The sequence below is a fragment of the Anabas testudineus genome, chromosome 13 (genome assembly GCF_900324465.2).
Source record: "Anabas testudineus chromosome 13, fAnaTes1.2, whole genome shotgun sequence".
In the NCBI taxonomy this organism is placed as follows: domain Eukaryota; kingdom Metazoa; phylum Chordata; class Actinopteri; order Anabantiformes; family Anabantidae; genus Anabas; species Anabas testudineus.
Genome location: NC_046622.1, coordinates 6,798,674 through 6,815,787, shown reverse-complemented (window position 1 = coordinate 6,815,787; position 17,114 = coordinate 6,798,674). Strand labels below are relative to the sequence as shown.

Here is a 17,114-nt window from a genome sequence, read left to right as displayed (position 1 = left end):
AAAGAACGAGATCATTTCAGTGTGGCTGTGGGAAGAACTGATTTGCCTGTAGTGTGAAACATCTTCATCCTAGAAAACAGCCTCATAAACAAACCAATGTTTGTAACCTTCTAACTAAAGGAACGTCTGATCATTCAGAGGGGAACTAGTAACTAAGTGTGTTTGATTGCAACCACATTAAGAATTTGCACTTACAGTAAAATAGATTTATTGGTTTTCTAGACTACATATTTAAGTTTGTCACATAAGAAAGTCAAATATATTTTTCTTATGTCCCTGCAAATGGTTCTCTTCTCTTCTAAGAAGCCAAATAATTACTTAACACAGAGTAATTGTTCATTTACAGCTAGATCTTGCCTGGGAATGTGAACATCTGTGGGAGAAATCGGATCGAATCATGTATTTCAGTCACATTTGCATTTCTCAGACTTTTGCGTACCAAGTGATAGCGTCTCCTCTTCAAAGGCCCTGATCAAACAGATAAAAGCCATCCAACCTCTCAAATCTTTACACTCGTGTGAGCATCAAAGAGGAGAGATTCAAACATGATAAGAGGATTGTGGCATTTAGAGGACACGTGTTGGCACAGGTACAGCATAAATTAATTGTTTGAGGAAGTGAAAATGTGACACCGGTATCTGCCTTTCCAGATGTCTCTTGAAGATACTGTTTCAGTTAAGGGCAAACAGCCACAATTCTGAAATGTACATATTTAAAGCAGTACACTGGGTGATGGTGTGGCAATGTTGCATCAAGTGCAGTGAATAAAGTAGCATTCATCATTTCTTCAAAGAGGGCAACAACAAACAAAATGGCTGGTGTGGTCTGTGGGAACGTGAGATGCCCACAGGCCACACCAGCTTTTACAGAATCCAAATCAGCCTGCGCTAGGCTGTCGTTTTGTACAAGAGCCCAAAAGTGTCAGTAATTGAGTCATATGGGTGATGAGGTGAGTGTTAGAGATACAGTAGCTATCAATATCTGCCTTGAATGTGACCCCCCCGACTTCGATGCCCCCAGTTGGAGTCCAGTGATGTCTGATCAAAGATTAGGGGACAACAAGTAGCATTTGAAGGATAAAACCTCTTTTTGGGAAGATGCACAGACCTGGAATACAGCTGTAATGTTTATTTGTGTACTAGTTTAACACTGATTCCAGACACAGCTCATGCACAATAATAATGTTATGTTTTTCTCTTCCAACAGTGCCTTCTTTCACTTTCACACCAACAGGTAAGTACTCTTATTTTTATTCATATAAAGTGGTTTGTTTTTATTGACTCACTGTACTTGAGTGCCATCCTTTTCACTACATTTCTTTTAATAGACTCGGTAGCCACGGTCCTAATAGGTAGGAGAGATTGACTGTAGAGAAGTCAGAGCAGTGCACTGATGTGAAACAATAAAAGAGACCAATCATTGGCATCATTTAAGCAACTAGCTAAAATAAATGTTTTACACTACCGTGAGGCAGTTTGGACCAGTGGTAGCTTGATCCTGTTACTGTTGGCAACCTCAGATGTGATTTAAAGAACAACACACCACCAGGACTGTAAGGTACCAATTAGGAGGCAAGTGGCAGCAAAGCTATAGTGACACAACATAAAAAGAAATCTCTCTATGCAAGTTTGTATTTACAGTCCTCTTCTTTTTTTACCCCCACTCATGGACTTTCATGACATTCATTGTTCCCTTGAGGTGTCTCTGGGGTGTTGGCAGTGCTTATAGCAATTGCAGATGTGTACAAGAGTACACTGGCTGATCCTGTCTGTGCAGCAGTTGTACCTAAACAGTAGGAGTGTTTTTTCTGTCTCCCTCGAGGCTTGCAATCAGGAATAATTTTGTAGTTGCTTGTTTAATGATCTGCTGGTAATCTTCCAGAGTGAAATGCACACTTTGTTTGTGTGTTGTATGTGTTTAATCCTACCCTGGTATCCAGTGTAAAACCATGGTGTTAAAGGGCATAATGCAGATTTTAATCGAGAACCTAACTGTGACACTCATCTGCTGCATGCAGTGGCTAAAACAACACTTCCTGTTTTGAACAATAGACAGGGAACCGACATAGCTAAAGCCATACCTAGCCCCCTTTCCACCTTCTCTCCTCTCAGGGAAAAGATTGTAATTAAAGTTGGAAGTTTATCTCTCTTTCACATGCCGGCAGCTTCGAGCTCCTTGAAAGAGTCCAAGTTGCAGCAGACAAAGCTTCAAACACACTGAACCTGAGCGAGACAACCAAAGAGCTCTGCATCTCTGTTCTTCATAAGCCTCTTACATATCCTCCTGCTCTCGTTCTCGTGTGTGTGACTCAGCCGAAATGATGTTACACACATTCATTTACATGCTCACTTGAACTGATACAAATACACACACACACACAGATGCATTCCCATCTTTGCTTGCTAAGCTAACCGTTCACATTATATGAATAATGTGCTGACCTTGTATGCCAGTGGCAAACATGATGATTTGATGACAGTAGTGACACGTATTTTCTATCTTCTCAGTGGCATATCAGAGAGGTGGAGAAGGTGTTAGCAGTGCTGGAAGGTAAGACATCATTTATTTGTTTTAAATGTATAACAATTTCAAATATTAAAGATGAAACAACATTACATATATTAGAAAACTAATACAACAATAGGGAGAAGGGTTGGGCAGGTGTATTTTTACTTGGCAAACACTAGGGGGAGTGCTGTGCCTTTCTAAAACACCAAGGAGCTGAGGGGGGGTGAGGAGGTGCATTAAAAGTATGATAGTAACAGGAACAAAGCCCCATCTAGTCTGCCAGGAGCCCATCCCATACAGTGGAGAGCCAGATCCAACCACAAGGCTGTGCCATAGCATCACCATAAAGCATTAATGGAGACATGCATGTGCAGCAGGAGCAGCACCCCACTTTGTGTTGTGAAACGATGCATAATGCACAAATAAATGTTAATACTCTTTGTACATTCGCTGGATGACACTTGTTTTCACACAGCTGGGAAAACAAATACATTGAGCACACAGACAAAAAGAATTAAATATGTATTCATCTGTGACCCTGTCTTTGCACAGTACAGAAATGCACACAGTAATGCACCGTAAGTGTACATCTGTATGTTTTGTTCACATGTTAGTGAATAGTTAGCTTGGAGCCATCAGCAGTAAATCCATATTCATATTCATATTCATATTCATTATATTATTCGGTTGTGTAATTGAATCCCATATGCGGCATGGCTGTGTCAGCTCTGCACAAAGACAATGGCCATTCAATATCAACATACCACTGCTGGGGTGATTGAGGAGCTATTGTGAGATTGTATTTGGCTGTAAAAGATAAATGTGTTCATTACCCAATATGCATCCAAGAAATGAGTCATTTGAGTGGGAATGAGGAAATGTAATTCACTGTTAATTCAGTGTAGGGATATGTAGCTAGGAGTTGTTCTTTGGTGATTTGAAACAATATACAGTATGTCCCTGTTAGAGCAGACTTTATTCTCTTTGTATGCCAGATTGATTCATTTCTTGAGCACCAGGAGGCTATTCATTCTCAGCTCTTTTAACACTCAGTCTTTGGCCTGAGGTCAGGCTTAACAAGTGATCTTCTATTGTACTGGGATTAAAACAGAAGAAATAGGAGCAAGACATGTACACAATAGAGATGGATGGCCATACACTGGTGCTGGTTTGCATGGGTTACACTCATCTGGTGCTTGAGTTTCTCTTATTTCCTTCTGTACAAGTAAAAAAAAAAAGTTTTAAGTGATAGAGATGTTGTGTGACACAGTAGAATCTACTCTGGGAGCGTTTGTGGTTCACTGAATGATCAGGACGCACATTTCGCAACACTGGGAGTAAATTTTATCTGGCTGTCTAATCCAGGCAGATCGCTAATGCTCACGAGGGCTCAGGGAAAGTGTCATTGGCTGTGGGCAAGTCAAGCTCACACACAATCTATTTAGCGGGGCTTTTTTTTGTAATGTTTTCCCCAGGCATGCGCACATGTGTGTGTGTATGTGTGGCCAAAAGGCAAAAAGTACTAAATCCGGATTTCTAGTTTTCCTATTCTCAGCTGGTGGATAAATAAACTCCCCATAATCTTCTTTTTCAAATATTATGTTACTGTGGGTGTTTTTGTTCATTCACATAAATGTCATTGTGGTGTTGGCTTAGCCTGTTACTATTGTTAACCATTTGCTCCCGTATTTTCAGGCCTGGTTTGCTAAACATGGGGGAATCTGCCACTCAACCCTGGCTGGCTGACACATGGCCCAACTCCTGCTCCAACCACAATGACTGCAGCATCAATTGCTGCACTGCAGGCAATGGCAATAGCGACAGCAACTTGGCAACATACAGCCGACCAGGTATGTAGTGTTGAGCCTGCTGCAAGTAGGCAACAAGAAAATCAACACTCCTCTCAAAGGAAATGATGTAGTCCTTGACAAAATAACTGTAGAGATAAGAAATGTAGGAGCTCGGGGAGTCTGCAGTGCTAAAGGAAGTAAAATCTGGGTTATCTCCCCGGAGAGTTGTTCTGTGTATTTCTCCTTTCTGTAAAAACCTGGAGAAATATTAGGATTAAGAGTGGCTGTCTGCTTGTGTGTTTGATTTATCTGAGGTTAAAGTAGAGCTGTTTTAGGCAGGAAATAAAAGGAGCACACTGAGAGGCCCTCATGGCTCTACTCTGTTGCTAATCGAATTGCTCTGCTGATTTCCATACTGTTGTTATAGCCGGTAATGTAATTTCCCCTAAGTGCTCAGTTATTTAAGAAATGTGCAGCGGGCGAAGAGGTCAAGGCTGGACTGCAGACAGTGGCCAGAAGAAGGAGAAGAGAGAGCGATAGAGAGAAAGTTGTGCCAGGAAGAACAGATGGTAGGCTGAAGAAAGGAGCGGTGAAGAATAGGTTTATGCTAAAACATACGCTGAGGTGTAAAAGTGGTGGTAGAGAGTGTGAAAGAGATAAAGGAGTAGAGGTAGACTGGGGCGGTGGAGAGTTATACGGCACTACTGCTACAGATGTCAACAAAAGCTACTGCTATACAATATAAAACTATTAGACATAAACACATTCACACAGTGACATATCTGAAAAGAGAGCAGAGTAAAACCTGGAGCCAAGAACTACATCTTGGATGATGCCGAACTTAAGGTTGTTCATTTTCACCTATGGTCCAAGTCTTAAACAACCCTATCCTTGGAAATTTGGACTGCAATGAAATGCTTTATGTTCTAAATTATACACTTTGGGACTATGTCTTTAAGGGCAGCCCATAATTCCTATCCAGCTGTTCGGCCATTATCCTTTCAGCCATTCAATAGTTTCTCCTTACTTCAAGACTTTCCAGTGAGGATTAATAATTCATTCGTTGTAGACTTTATAGTCATCAAGTTCAGTTTATTCTTTGCGCTAATCACCCTTCTGAGGTTTAACTCTACCCTAACATGATGTGAGGTGTTTAACAGGGAACAACAGGCTAAAGGCAGCCCTCACTCCTCGCATGACACCCCACTGTATGACACTAAGGAGCTTGCCAGACGCATGCTTTGTGTGTGTGCCAAACCTAAACTCTGTGAACATTAAGAGGATCACTGACTAGGTGACAGAGCAAAGAAATAGAAGTTAATGTCCCTTTATCTCAGCCATAGGGGCGCTTTCACACATCAACCTTTGAAGTGTCGAGCTGTTCCATGCAGCTGAAATGTGAGGCGCATGGCACTAGCAGTGTGCACCTATGGCTGTCCTTGGTATTTACCGCAAGGCTGGCTCTCAGATCTGCTGGAGGATTTGAATATTTTATGAGCCAGGGAAAATTGGATCTGTCAGTGGAGCTGTGCTTTTACTGCGCGCCTCATTCCAGGTCTTTGATACAGACATGTCTCTCTGTCCCTCTCAATGAGCCAAGACGCTCCCACCGTCAGATGGAAAAGAACAGATACGACACCCACATTGAGACTGAGAAGAGACTGAAGGGGAAAGGTGTAATACCACCTGTGTCACTCACCTAAACTAGATCATCGTTGGGCAAACAAAACTGAGACTTTAAATGGAAATAGAGATGATCACACTGATCTTTCACAAGCTTGAAATTAACATGTAAATGTCTCTTGCTCTTCTCAAATAAATCCTTTCAGCTGTGTAGTAGATCACCTGATGCCCTGTTGTTTGAAACATTTTACTACACTGGCATATCGCTGTAAGGCCCATCAGCAGTAAAGAAATGAAACTAAATACCCTCCTCATGTTCTCCAGCTGACTGCATCGCGAATTATAACAACCAGATGGAAAACAAGCAAACCAACCTCCTGGTGCCAGAGTCAGGAGTCTATGGAGATGTAGATCTGTCCAACAAGATCAATGAGATGAAAACCTTCAACAGCCCCAACCTGAAAGACGGGCGCTTTGTGGGTCCAGGAGGTCAGCCAACACCTTATGCCACCACCCAGCTCATCCAGTCCTCCATCCTGGGCAACAACATAAACTCGGAAAGAGGAACCGGAGGGAGCGGAGGTGGACTTGGGGGTGGAGGGGAGGTTAATGAGAAACACTGCTGGAAGCCCACCCCAGTGCAACAGCAGAAACAAGAAATGAGCTCCCAGCTGCAGTACAACATCATGGAGCAAAACAAGCTAAACAAGGGTGAGTGTATGGAATAGCCAGCAGCCATGGTTAGAGGTCAGCTCCGAGCCATGATCTTCCTCCACTTGATTTTTCCTCTGTCCTCTTCTCTACTGGCTTTCAGCCCCACCGTGGAAGCCTGTAGAAGTATTTCATGCTCATATTTTCCTGGTTCTGTCTTGTTCCTTTTCAGTCAACATAGACATCATCACTCTTTTTTTTTCTGGCTGTCTGTATGACATTCATGTAACCCCTCCACACCCACCATCCAATCATGTGGGCCAGGTCTGAATTGCTGTTGTACAAAATCTTGGTTGTCTTTTTGTGATGAAGGCAGGTGTGAGGGTTTATCTGTAGTGTCAGATTTCTAAAGGCAAGACAAAGATAACTCTTTGGATCTTTGGACGCTTTGAGCGAAGCTATCATCACCTTTGTTGTACCTGCAGAAAGGAACCACATCTGGGGTGATAGTTTTGAGAAATTTTCCGCAGATGTAGCATGTGCTTACATATTTATCTGATCATTAAAAAGCATGAACTGCATGCCTCTTGTCACGTGTAATACTGTACACTGTGCAGAGTGAAACACTATTTCTTGGTATACACCACTTCAAATTTCCATTGTTCTTAATCTCCTTTACCAAGATCATTTCCATGTTCATTACCAAGTTTTTGCTTGAATGTTTTTGATCTTATATAATGTCTACTGGGGCCACACTTACCAAAAACTCTATTCTTACCACCATCAGACCGCTATAGAGGAGGTGACAACCCGATGCCAGCCACAATCCCCTACAACCAGACCCACGACAGCCACACTGGAGGCTCCTACAACAGTTCTGACCGAGGCAGCAGCAGTACATCCGGTAAGGTTGCGCGCAGTAGGGCTAGTTGTTTATTGGTTAGTAGGTCCAAATACTGGTTAGGAAGAGGAAGTTTATTCTAGATCAGATAGATATAGATATAGATTTCAAGTGCTGAAATATTTCCCCAATTTATTATTGTTGTGAAGGATATGATCACATACTTCACATCAGCTCCATTTGAAAATCCTAGCTGTCTCAGAAGCAATAAATCACTTTGAGATGCTAATAATGCATGCTTTAAAAAGATAATTTGATTAATTTCTACATCAGCCTGTATTGAGGAGAGGCTGAAAGTGATATGATGGAAAATTGCAGAATAAAAAAAAAAAGAAAAAAGAAACTGATGATGATGCCCCCACACAAAAGCTTGAGCAACATGCAATTTGCCTGTGCCTTTTGTTGTCTTGGTGCCATTTAATCTAAGACATGTTTCAAGAAAACTGGATAAATAATCTTCTTGTTATTGCTAATTCGGTTTTTGTTTTCTTTCCTCCTTTTTCCTTTGTCCTTGCTTATTTTGCATTGCTCCTGTTAATTGGCTTTACTTCAATTCTGGCAAGGAACAGCCTAATTTCATCAGGGCCTCAATGTCTATCTGTGGACAAGGACAAATGAAAACACATTGAAGACGACATGCAACACTGCCACCTTAATGCCATGTATCCATTCTGATATTGCATTTGAAGTTCAAGCCATTAAGTAGAAGCTTTTAGTGCTCACTGCACCTCACAGCTCATTGGTTCACAATTCTCATAGTTGGATATTAATTGGACCCTTTTCTGCAGTTTTCTTGCTACCATTTCTCTTGGTGCTAGGTAATGTCCCTGTGGGGAAATGACTGTTTTAGTGGTAGCAGTATTTCTAGTATCATTTTAGAACTGAGAGGTATGTGTGCACACTTGCATCAAGTGGAGGAATGCATTAGGCTTTGCACTCTCACATATAAAATATTTTCTTCAGCCAGTCTTGTGAATGCATTTTATCTGCTGTCAATGTCTGTGCTCATTACCTTGCGATTTCTCCAACATTAATAATTTATGTGTTTTTTTTAGAGTCAGATAAAATATATGTCTGGGTGTTATGTGACTGATGGAGTGCTTTTTTTTTCCCCCTCCGTGTTTTTGAGTAGGAAGTCAGGGTCAAAAGAAGGGAATGCGCACCCCCAAACTACCCAAACAGAGCACAATGAATTGGGCTGACCTTCTACCCCCTCCCCCTGCAAACCCACCCCCAAGTCGGAATGCAGAAGAATACTCTCTATCGATGGAAGAAAGGTGAGACATGTCTGCACAGACACAAAGACACAGACAATCTGACAGGCGCACACACACACAGACACACACGGTATTTAAATGCTAGTTCATTCTTCCTGCCTTCCCTCCTGTTTCGTGCATTCATTGCAAGCATTTGCCCCAAGGGCTTTTTATCTATTACTGCTAGTCATGTCAAACCTTGATAGAAGGATTGCATGAATATTTAGTGCATGTTTTTCTGGCTTCAATGTAAAAAAACATTCATGTTTTCAGTGAGTGATATGAAGGTAACGAGGCTTGTTTCTCTCTGTTGGCAGCTGTGACCCAGACATGCAGTGCCCCATGCCCCCCTCTCACATGTACCTGCAGCCTGATGAGCTAGAGGAGGAAGAGGAGATGGAGAGAGGGCCCACTCCTCCCATCCGTGGTGCAGCATCTTCCCCTGCTGCTGTATCTTACAGTCACCAGTCCACAGCCACACTCACCCCCTCCCCCCAGGAGGAGATGCAGCCAATGCTCCAGGACACTGACAGCCATGAACGCAGGTATACCTGGATGACATCAAAATATTTCTGTAACAAGTAGCAGCCCGCGGTAGCTGTTGAGAAAATATAGCCGTTCTTTAAAGCCTTTGAGAAAAACATGATCTACAGAGTATTTGAAATTCATAAACACTTTCCATGTTGCAGCCCATTAACTCCAAGTTCTGGTACTGTACAGCACTGCTGAGTTGTTGCCTCCCAGGGAGCCATTTGTTTCAGGTCATTTCAGTACAGCATAAAAAACCTGCAACAAGATTTCATAGTTGCTTATCACAGTCTATTTAATTTTTTGTCAAAGTAAGATGATGAGCATAAACGGAATAGGTGCACCTGAGGTAGGTGCATCATTAAGATTTATATAAAGCACACGTGACTTTTAGTTTGACAAACATGAATGTTGACTTACAACTTTTATGATTAATTTATTTAAAAGACTCTACCTTCGAAAAGATGCTGATACTGTGTGCTTGTCACTTCCTGCAGACGCCATGCTGTGAGCCCTCCACCCCCTCCAAGGCCCCTCTCTCCTTCACACACATATGGGTACATCTCCAGCCCATTGGCTTTGGACACTGATGGAATGGAGGAGGAAGAGGATATATTAGAGGAAGAGGAGGAGGAGGGTGATGAGACAGATGCTGAGGTGGCCAAAATGCACTACCATCACACCCACCCCCACACACACCCTCACCATCCCCAGATGCATCCGCGAAGGTTGCTGCTACGAGGGCTTGAACAGACGCCTGCATCCAGCATGGGTGACCTGGAGAGCTCAGTGACTGGCTCCATGATCAACGGATGGGGCTCAGCCTCTGAAGAGGATAATGTCTCTTCAGGGAGGTCCAGTGCAGTCAGTTCATCAGATGGATCCTTCTTCACTGATGCAGACTTTGCCCAAGCAGTTGCCGCAGCTGCAGAGTATTCAGGCCTCAGGATGGGGAAGTACCCCAACACACATGGCCCGGAAGTCGGAGGAGCGTCTGGTAGGTTTTAGGAATTTGACCTCTCTCACTCTCTCTGAATTTGGAGAAGTGACATGACAAATAACATGTTGCGGTTTCTTTTCTCAGCACGAAAATACCAAATAAACCCATCGGGCCACCGTCCTGGCAGCCCAGTGTCTACAGACAGTAACATGAGTATGGCAGCTGTACACAGGAGGCCTCCTAAAAAGCAGAAACAGCATCCTACAGGCCTTCCAGGAAACCAGCGGCGTGACGTCTACAATGAAGGTACGCACATTCAAATATTTATTACTGCGATGTAAACAGTTCACAAAATACATTACATCATGTTTTAATTCCTTAAGAGTCATCAACGATATGATTTTGGTAACTTCATACACAGAGATAGGCAGCTTTGGAGCTTTGGGTTACCTGTACCACCAAGTACACAGATGGTCAATGACTGATTCTCTCTCCAGATATGGAAGGGGAAAGTGCAGTTTACTGTGGAGTAATGTCTGTAAATGACTGGGTATGTGTGCTGTGAGAGTTTTAATCACCTTCTCTCATCTATTTATGCACATACATACATGGCATCACTCCTAATCTGTGGTGGTGCTGAACAGATCGGGCTAGTGGTGGGCTGGAGGCCAGGGCCATGGAGGAGGAGGGAGAGGGGAGGCGTCTCGGGGGAGTTCTGCCGAGCTTGGCTGTGCTGACACTGGGATGTCTCTCCACTCTAGCCACTAATGAAATTGATCCAGGTGCTCTGGCTCACACTGAAGTGCCACCTTTCACTCGGCAGGGGCCAAACATAAACCAAACAGAGGCTAAATACTGGAGCAGCTGTACACCGAAGGAAAAGCTTTAACCTTGTTAAGTAAAAGACCAATTGACTTTTTACGGCATCATTTTTTACAAAACACAGCCTACCAGTATAAAAGCCCCTTTTGCTGGTCGTCTCCTCTCCACTAGAAGAAAGATCATTTTTTTAAAATTTATCTGTGCATGTATGTGCACACGTTCACGCTGCTGTGTTCACTATGTGCCGTCCCAGAGCTGGCTCTCCTCTTAGTGTCAGGTGTCCTTGAGTGTTGGAAACACTTGACAGGGACATTTAATATCCAGCTCACCGGGAGCAGGACCAGCTATATCACTGCAGAAAATCCTGCGCACCCACCCCTCTACGAACTGCCGCCTTCTGTCGTCATCCTGGCTTCTTCACAATCCTCTGCCCCTCCCTTTGGAGTGATCTCTCCATGCCTCTCCACTCTTTCCTCTTCCCCAGTGCTCCCCTCTCCTCCGTCTTTGTTTGAGCAGTGAGGGGGCGGACTGTCAGCTCTGCAGCTCTGTCTGTCCATCAGTCCTCCTGCTGATTACATTTGATCTGAATGGATTGTTTTTCATTTGGAGGTTATTGCCTACCCTCCCCCCTATTTCTCCTTCTACCTCCACCCTTCATACCCCATCTGTGGTCTGGAACACTAGTACTAAGGTGATAGGTGAGAGAAAGTGATTTAATGACAATTAGAGGACAGAAGAGACAGAAAACAGTCCATGTTTGCTGCAAACACAATATGTAGTGATGTGCTTTGTAATGTAAAGTATTCCTGTTATTTCTTTTACAGTGACTCTAGACTGAGATAACTAACAAGGCACCATACGTATAAATACCAATATCATTCAACAGAGAAGTAAAAGACAACAAGTGAAACACCAAGAGCCAACCACCACCTGTACATCACAGCTTTCCTCCCTCCCCACCCCCTCTCTCTCTCTGTGTGACCTACTCATTTTGCTCTTGTTTGCACAGTAGATGTGGAAACACCCAAGTTATATTTCCCCCCATGATTCATATTGCGTTTGACTCTAGTGCCTTTGTCTACCCCCACTCTCTGAACTTAACCCTTTCCTGTCTCTTTTGATCCGCCTCAGTCTTGTCTGCCTAATTAACCATCAGTCCCTCCAGTCCATCCTCCTTGGCAAGCCCAGAGACACTTTGCAGACTTGAGCTCTGTCCTTGCTGAGATTTCGTCATAAATCTACCAGGCGCTCTGCTCCTCCCTTGTAGTGAACTATATCTCACAGACTGTGGCATTGATCGGGCTCTGACTGAGGCAGGACTCAGGAGGCAAGAGAGATATTAAAAAACTGCCGATGCCTCTCTCCTGTATATGGATATTGAATGGCCCCCTTTTGTATTCAAGAGGAAGAGTGGACAGAGGTGGAGGATAATCAGAGAAGTGTATTGAAGCTGCCTGATTCCCCCAACAAGACGCAGCAAAGACATCACCAACCCCATTAGGCTTTAGTGTTTTAAAAAAAACTGCAGAGCACAATCTCAAGTATAAAAAGCAGCAGTGGGAAAAGCTGTAAGAGCTGACACATGCTACGTTTTTAAACTCCTAAACTCAACCATCCTTCAGGTTGGATGCTGATTAGAAGATGAAAAGCCATTGATCAGAGGCAGACAAACCTTTTCTGTCAGTGTTTTGTTTAGACGGCTGTGAGAAGCCGGGCGGCTCACTGGCTGGCCTCATATAAATAATGGCTCAAGGACAAGCAGCATTGATTCATCGACAGGGGAAGTCGAGCAGGTCGGGGGAGCCAGCTGCTGACCGCCACGCTCCCCTCTTCCTCCTTGCTCAAATCTCATAACTCTGGCCAGATTCGGCCTCTCTAATGTCATCTGTTCTGTTTACTGTCTGGTCAGAGGAGTTTTCGTTCAGCATAACCCGATGTACAGCTCTGCGTGTGTGTTCATACACTGCAGCTGTGTTTGTGTATCACCTTGCAGGTGTGAGACAACGGAGTGACAGATGATAAACACCGAAGAGCACACAGAATCTCCTTGGTGTTAATGTTAATGTTCTTATTTCTTGTGTTTATCCATCAGATCTCCCACCTCCACCCATCCCACCTCCAGCGGTGCTCAAGTCCCCCACACACCCCTCCAAGGTGGCCCTGGAAGGCCGGGGGGTGATTTCCCCTAAAGCAGGTGAGGGCCGAGACAAGAGAGGAGGAACGGGGGGCTATCGGACTCGAGAGGGCTCGGATCCCAGAACTAGCTCATCTGAACGCAAAGATGTTCAGGAGAGACAAAAGACTGCTCATGGAGGGAAAGGAAGTAAACAAGAGGGCAGCACTGCCCACAAGGCACGCCAACACACAGGTACGAACACAGGTACTACAAGAAGTACAATGTGATGGAGGTTTCATAAGCAGTGATCATTCAAGGCTGAACTCTTACAATTGTTCTCTGTCCCAAGGTCCAGAGGATATTCTGCCCTATAGCCGACCACAGTTCCCCACAGTCAACAGCCCCCGAGACCCAAGCTCCTCCAGTTCCATGTCCTCCAGGGGTTCAGGTGGTCGGCGGAGAGGAGAAGGAGGCCGTAGGAATCCAGCCGACATGGGCCACAACACCACGGGAGCCTTCCAGCCAGGAGATGAAGAACTAGAGGTACAGCCTCTTATCAAGTACACATACTATCCCTCAACACATCTGACTGTGGTAGATTTACCCATATGAATGTAGATTAATAATTATTTAGAAGTAAAAATACAGCAACAGTACATCTGCTTGGGATCCAGGTATAAATATCCTTAAAGCTAATGGTTGTCCATAAGTCTATGTTACTCTTGACTCATTGTAAACAAGTTATCAAATGCAGTTTGTACCAAATCACAGTAAATTAGGAATTAAAACAGATTAAGTCAACACCAAGATGGGAAACTCACTTACTTCCAAGATTCACTGGAAAACAAACATACGACCAAACTAAACGTGTAGGAAACAACAATTCAAGCAAATCAGATACTTCATCAAAAGGGCTGAAGCTAAATAACCTGCCACAGGTTCAGCAAGAGCCAATATGATCATCTTGATTTCAGCGGAAACCAAAGCACAAAGTTAGTTTACGGCCTGACATCAATGAATTTTAATTATAACAGAATAAAAGCTGATAGTATAGAGTCGACTTCCTGATTATTTACTAGGACACAAATAAGAACAGCTTAAAACACATCGTGCCACTGCTAGACACCAACAATGCTCAACCCCAACGCATGAGGATCACACTATACAACACAACCTCGTTTAAATTATAATTAACTGATAAATTGTCGCTGTACACAACATTTTTAAAAGCTTAACAAAAGTTTGGTTCTGTGTTTTTTTCCCCCTCAGATGGTTGAAAGCTGAAGAATAGCAGACGATGAGGAGGAACTGTCCTGATTTTTTATTTTTTCCCCCCCAAGAGTGGAGCACCATTGTTTCTCTTGCAATTTTAAATATCTCAGTATTTCACCATCATGTTGGCTGCCATCATACTGTACATCAAGTGTTTCTTTACATCTGGAAAATAAACCAATGTTTAGTTTTTTTCCTAACTCTTCATTTTCTATGTTTGTGGGGAAAAAAGGAAAGTGTGTCTGAAGATAAAAGAATGGTGCATTCAAAACAACACACGCTAGTATATTTATGTTTAATTCCAATGCAATATGGAGTGAAATCCTACTCCAGACATTGACAAGACTCGGCTTGCCTTGACAAGACCTTTGGAGAGCCCGTACAGTCAGATGTTACTGTAACAAAATAGCTGCAAGAAGAGAGGGTGGACTGTCTGTAAATATACGTGTATACATGATGTTCTCTTGTTTTACCCGCTGTGGTACCTCAAATTTGTCTTCCTTGTTTTATTTTGCAAATTCTAATTTTATTATGCCAGTAAATATAATTATTATTTTATCGTTTCCATCCATGTTGTAAATTGCAATATTATTTAGCTGCCCCAAGAAAGTGCCACTTTGGGATATTTCTCTTTTTTTTTTTTCCTCCTTTTATTTTAAATTTTTTTGTAATGCACTGTTATGTTTCGTGTTGTCGTCAATGTTATTTGTTTTACTTTGGTTTTAAAAGCACAATCACTAAACTTTATTTTAAACCATTCTATCTATTAACCTTTTTGTCTTACTGGAGGAAAACAGGTACGACAAAAGAGTCTAGTTAATCCTGATGATGACGATGATGATGATGATGATGTAGGTTGCCGTTTACGAAGGCTGTGCTTGAAAGGAGACTCCTTGTGTTGTGATTGTCTCCCTCTCCAGTTCTGACACTAGCTCAAGTGATGAAAAAGACAGAAGAGTTAATGTGAGTCATAGCTGCAATGTAAATATCTTTTCGCATTGACCATAAACTCAGCTATTGCACATTGAATGGATCGAAATGGTGATGTTGTCTACTAATGCACTTAAATGAATGTCAAATACAGGAATAGGAGTCACTTTGGGAATCTGGAGAGGTTGTAATTGGACAAGAAGAGTCTCTTTTCTTGATAAGACAGGGGTAATGGACCTCTGTTTTTAAGGGGAAAGGGTGCTGTTGTTTATTCATAGGACATCTGCAAACATTTGTTTCGTAAAGCAAAAAAGTGAAAAGTAAAAAAAAAAGATGAATAAAAAAAGTTCAAACTATAAATGCTCCTTTGGTCATTTGTCTTCACTGTGTACAGAGATAAGACCGTATTCTTCCAGAGATTTAATTTGAGCAAATCCCACAAAAAACAGCCCCAAAGCAAAAAGCATTATTCTGTCAGTGCCACTACCCTGTAGTGTGGCACTCAACCCCGAGCTCACTCATGCCTACAGAAGACTAAACAAACAGCTGTGCACTGTAGGTTTCAGCAAACATTACTGAAATAGGAGTAAATAGAGCATTTGTCGGGGACTGTTTTCTGCAGTGGATCAATACACACCAGTCAGTTGCGGCACCAGTGGCTGAATGCACTAAAGCATACAGATTCTACACCGCTTACGATCAAGATTTACGATTTAAAAAATAATTTATATGCATAAATTCATCAGGTTTAATAACTGAAACAAGTCTAATTTCCACTCCCACATTTAACCACTAACACACGTTACACATGCCCTTAACATTTTGCATATCAATACTTGGGCCTGCTCCACCAGCCTTTAGCGCTTTCAATGAATTACAAAGAAGTAGTTTGTAATTTAACTAGTCACATCTCTACAACTATGCTAGAGCAGCTGTACAGCTATACATGATTACACACATACAGTATGTGGCTTTGTACAGCACCCACATTATTAATTCAACAAGTGTTATCTTAATCACCATCACTAAAAGTAATGATATTGTTTGTAAAACTACACAAGCAGACAGTCAATTGATTGTACAGACAGTTGTTTAGAAATGTACCGCTTGTTTAGATAAGTTCCCACAATTCACACTGTCTATTACCACAAAAACCAAGAGTTGAAGTCCAAGAAATGCTTCAAGATTCAGACTGTTCAGCACAACGGTGACCTGACACACACAACCAGGACACAGCTGGAGAGTCAAAGCTCTGACTGTCCTTCAACCAACATCCAGACTTAAACTGCATCTATTGAGAGACCTGAAGACAGTTCATAGACCTTTCCTGTCTAATCGGACAGAGCTTAGGAGGATCTGCCAAGAAGAAACTTCCAGGTGTGAGAAACTGTAAAACACAGGATTTACACAAAGAGAGATTTTAGTTTTCAATTTTATATACGTTTACTTTGTCATTTTATGTTTTTTCAGTTTCAAATTAAAATGTGAAATATGAAAAAAACTGGAGAAGCTTTAACAGTGTTTCATTACACAAACAAAGAGCATTATTCGTTGTTAGTTTTGGTCTCGTCATGCGATTTGTAAATAGAAAATATTACTTCATGAACATGAAAACAACCTCGATTTCTATTGATTTAGCTTTATTTAACTCCCAAAAATAGCAAATCAACTACTGTATGTTTACATACAAATATAATCTAAATGCATGATAATAAAGCCCTTTATCATTGCATCTATTCGATTTTAATGAAGTCATCTGATGTGGGTGTACTCAGGA

The 17,114-nt window shown here is 42.3% G+C and overlaps 1 protein-coding gene across 3 annotated transcripts in view; it reads left to right on the top strand.

Annotated features, from left to right (window-relative positions):
- Positions 1–15,341, top strand: part of robo1 (roundabout, axon guidance receptor, homolog 1 (Drosophila)) — a 186,531-nt gene extending 171,190 nt beyond the window's left edge. For all 3 annotated transcript variants that reach the window (XM_026372846.1, XM_026372830.1, XM_026372838.1), the window contains 12 exons: positions 1,207–1,233; positions 2,508–2,550; positions 4,204–4,358; positions 6,246–6,632; positions 7,360–7,476; positions 8,606–8,750; positions 9,047–9,274; positions 9,755–10,254; positions 10,342–10,503; positions 13,112–13,387; positions 13,485–13,678; positions 14,405–15,341. In XM_026372846.1, coding sequence (XP_026228631.1) covers positions 1,207–1,233; positions 2,508–2,550; positions 4,204–4,358; positions 6,246–6,632; positions 7,360–7,476; positions 8,606–8,750; positions 9,047–9,274; positions 9,755–10,254; positions 10,342–10,503; positions 13,112–13,387; positions 13,485–13,678; positions 14,405–14,419 — 2,249 coding nt within the window. In that variant the 3' untranslated portion in view covers positions 14,420–15,341. The remainder of the gene's footprint in view (positions 1–1,206; positions 1,234–2,507; positions 2,551–4,203; positions 4,359–6,245; positions 6,633–7,359; positions 7,477–8,605; positions 8,751–9,046; positions 9,275–9,754; positions 10,255–10,341; positions 10,504–13,111; positions 13,388–13,484; positions 13,679–14,404) is intronic.
- The last annotated feature ends 1,773 nt before the right edge of the window (positions 15,342–17,114 follow it).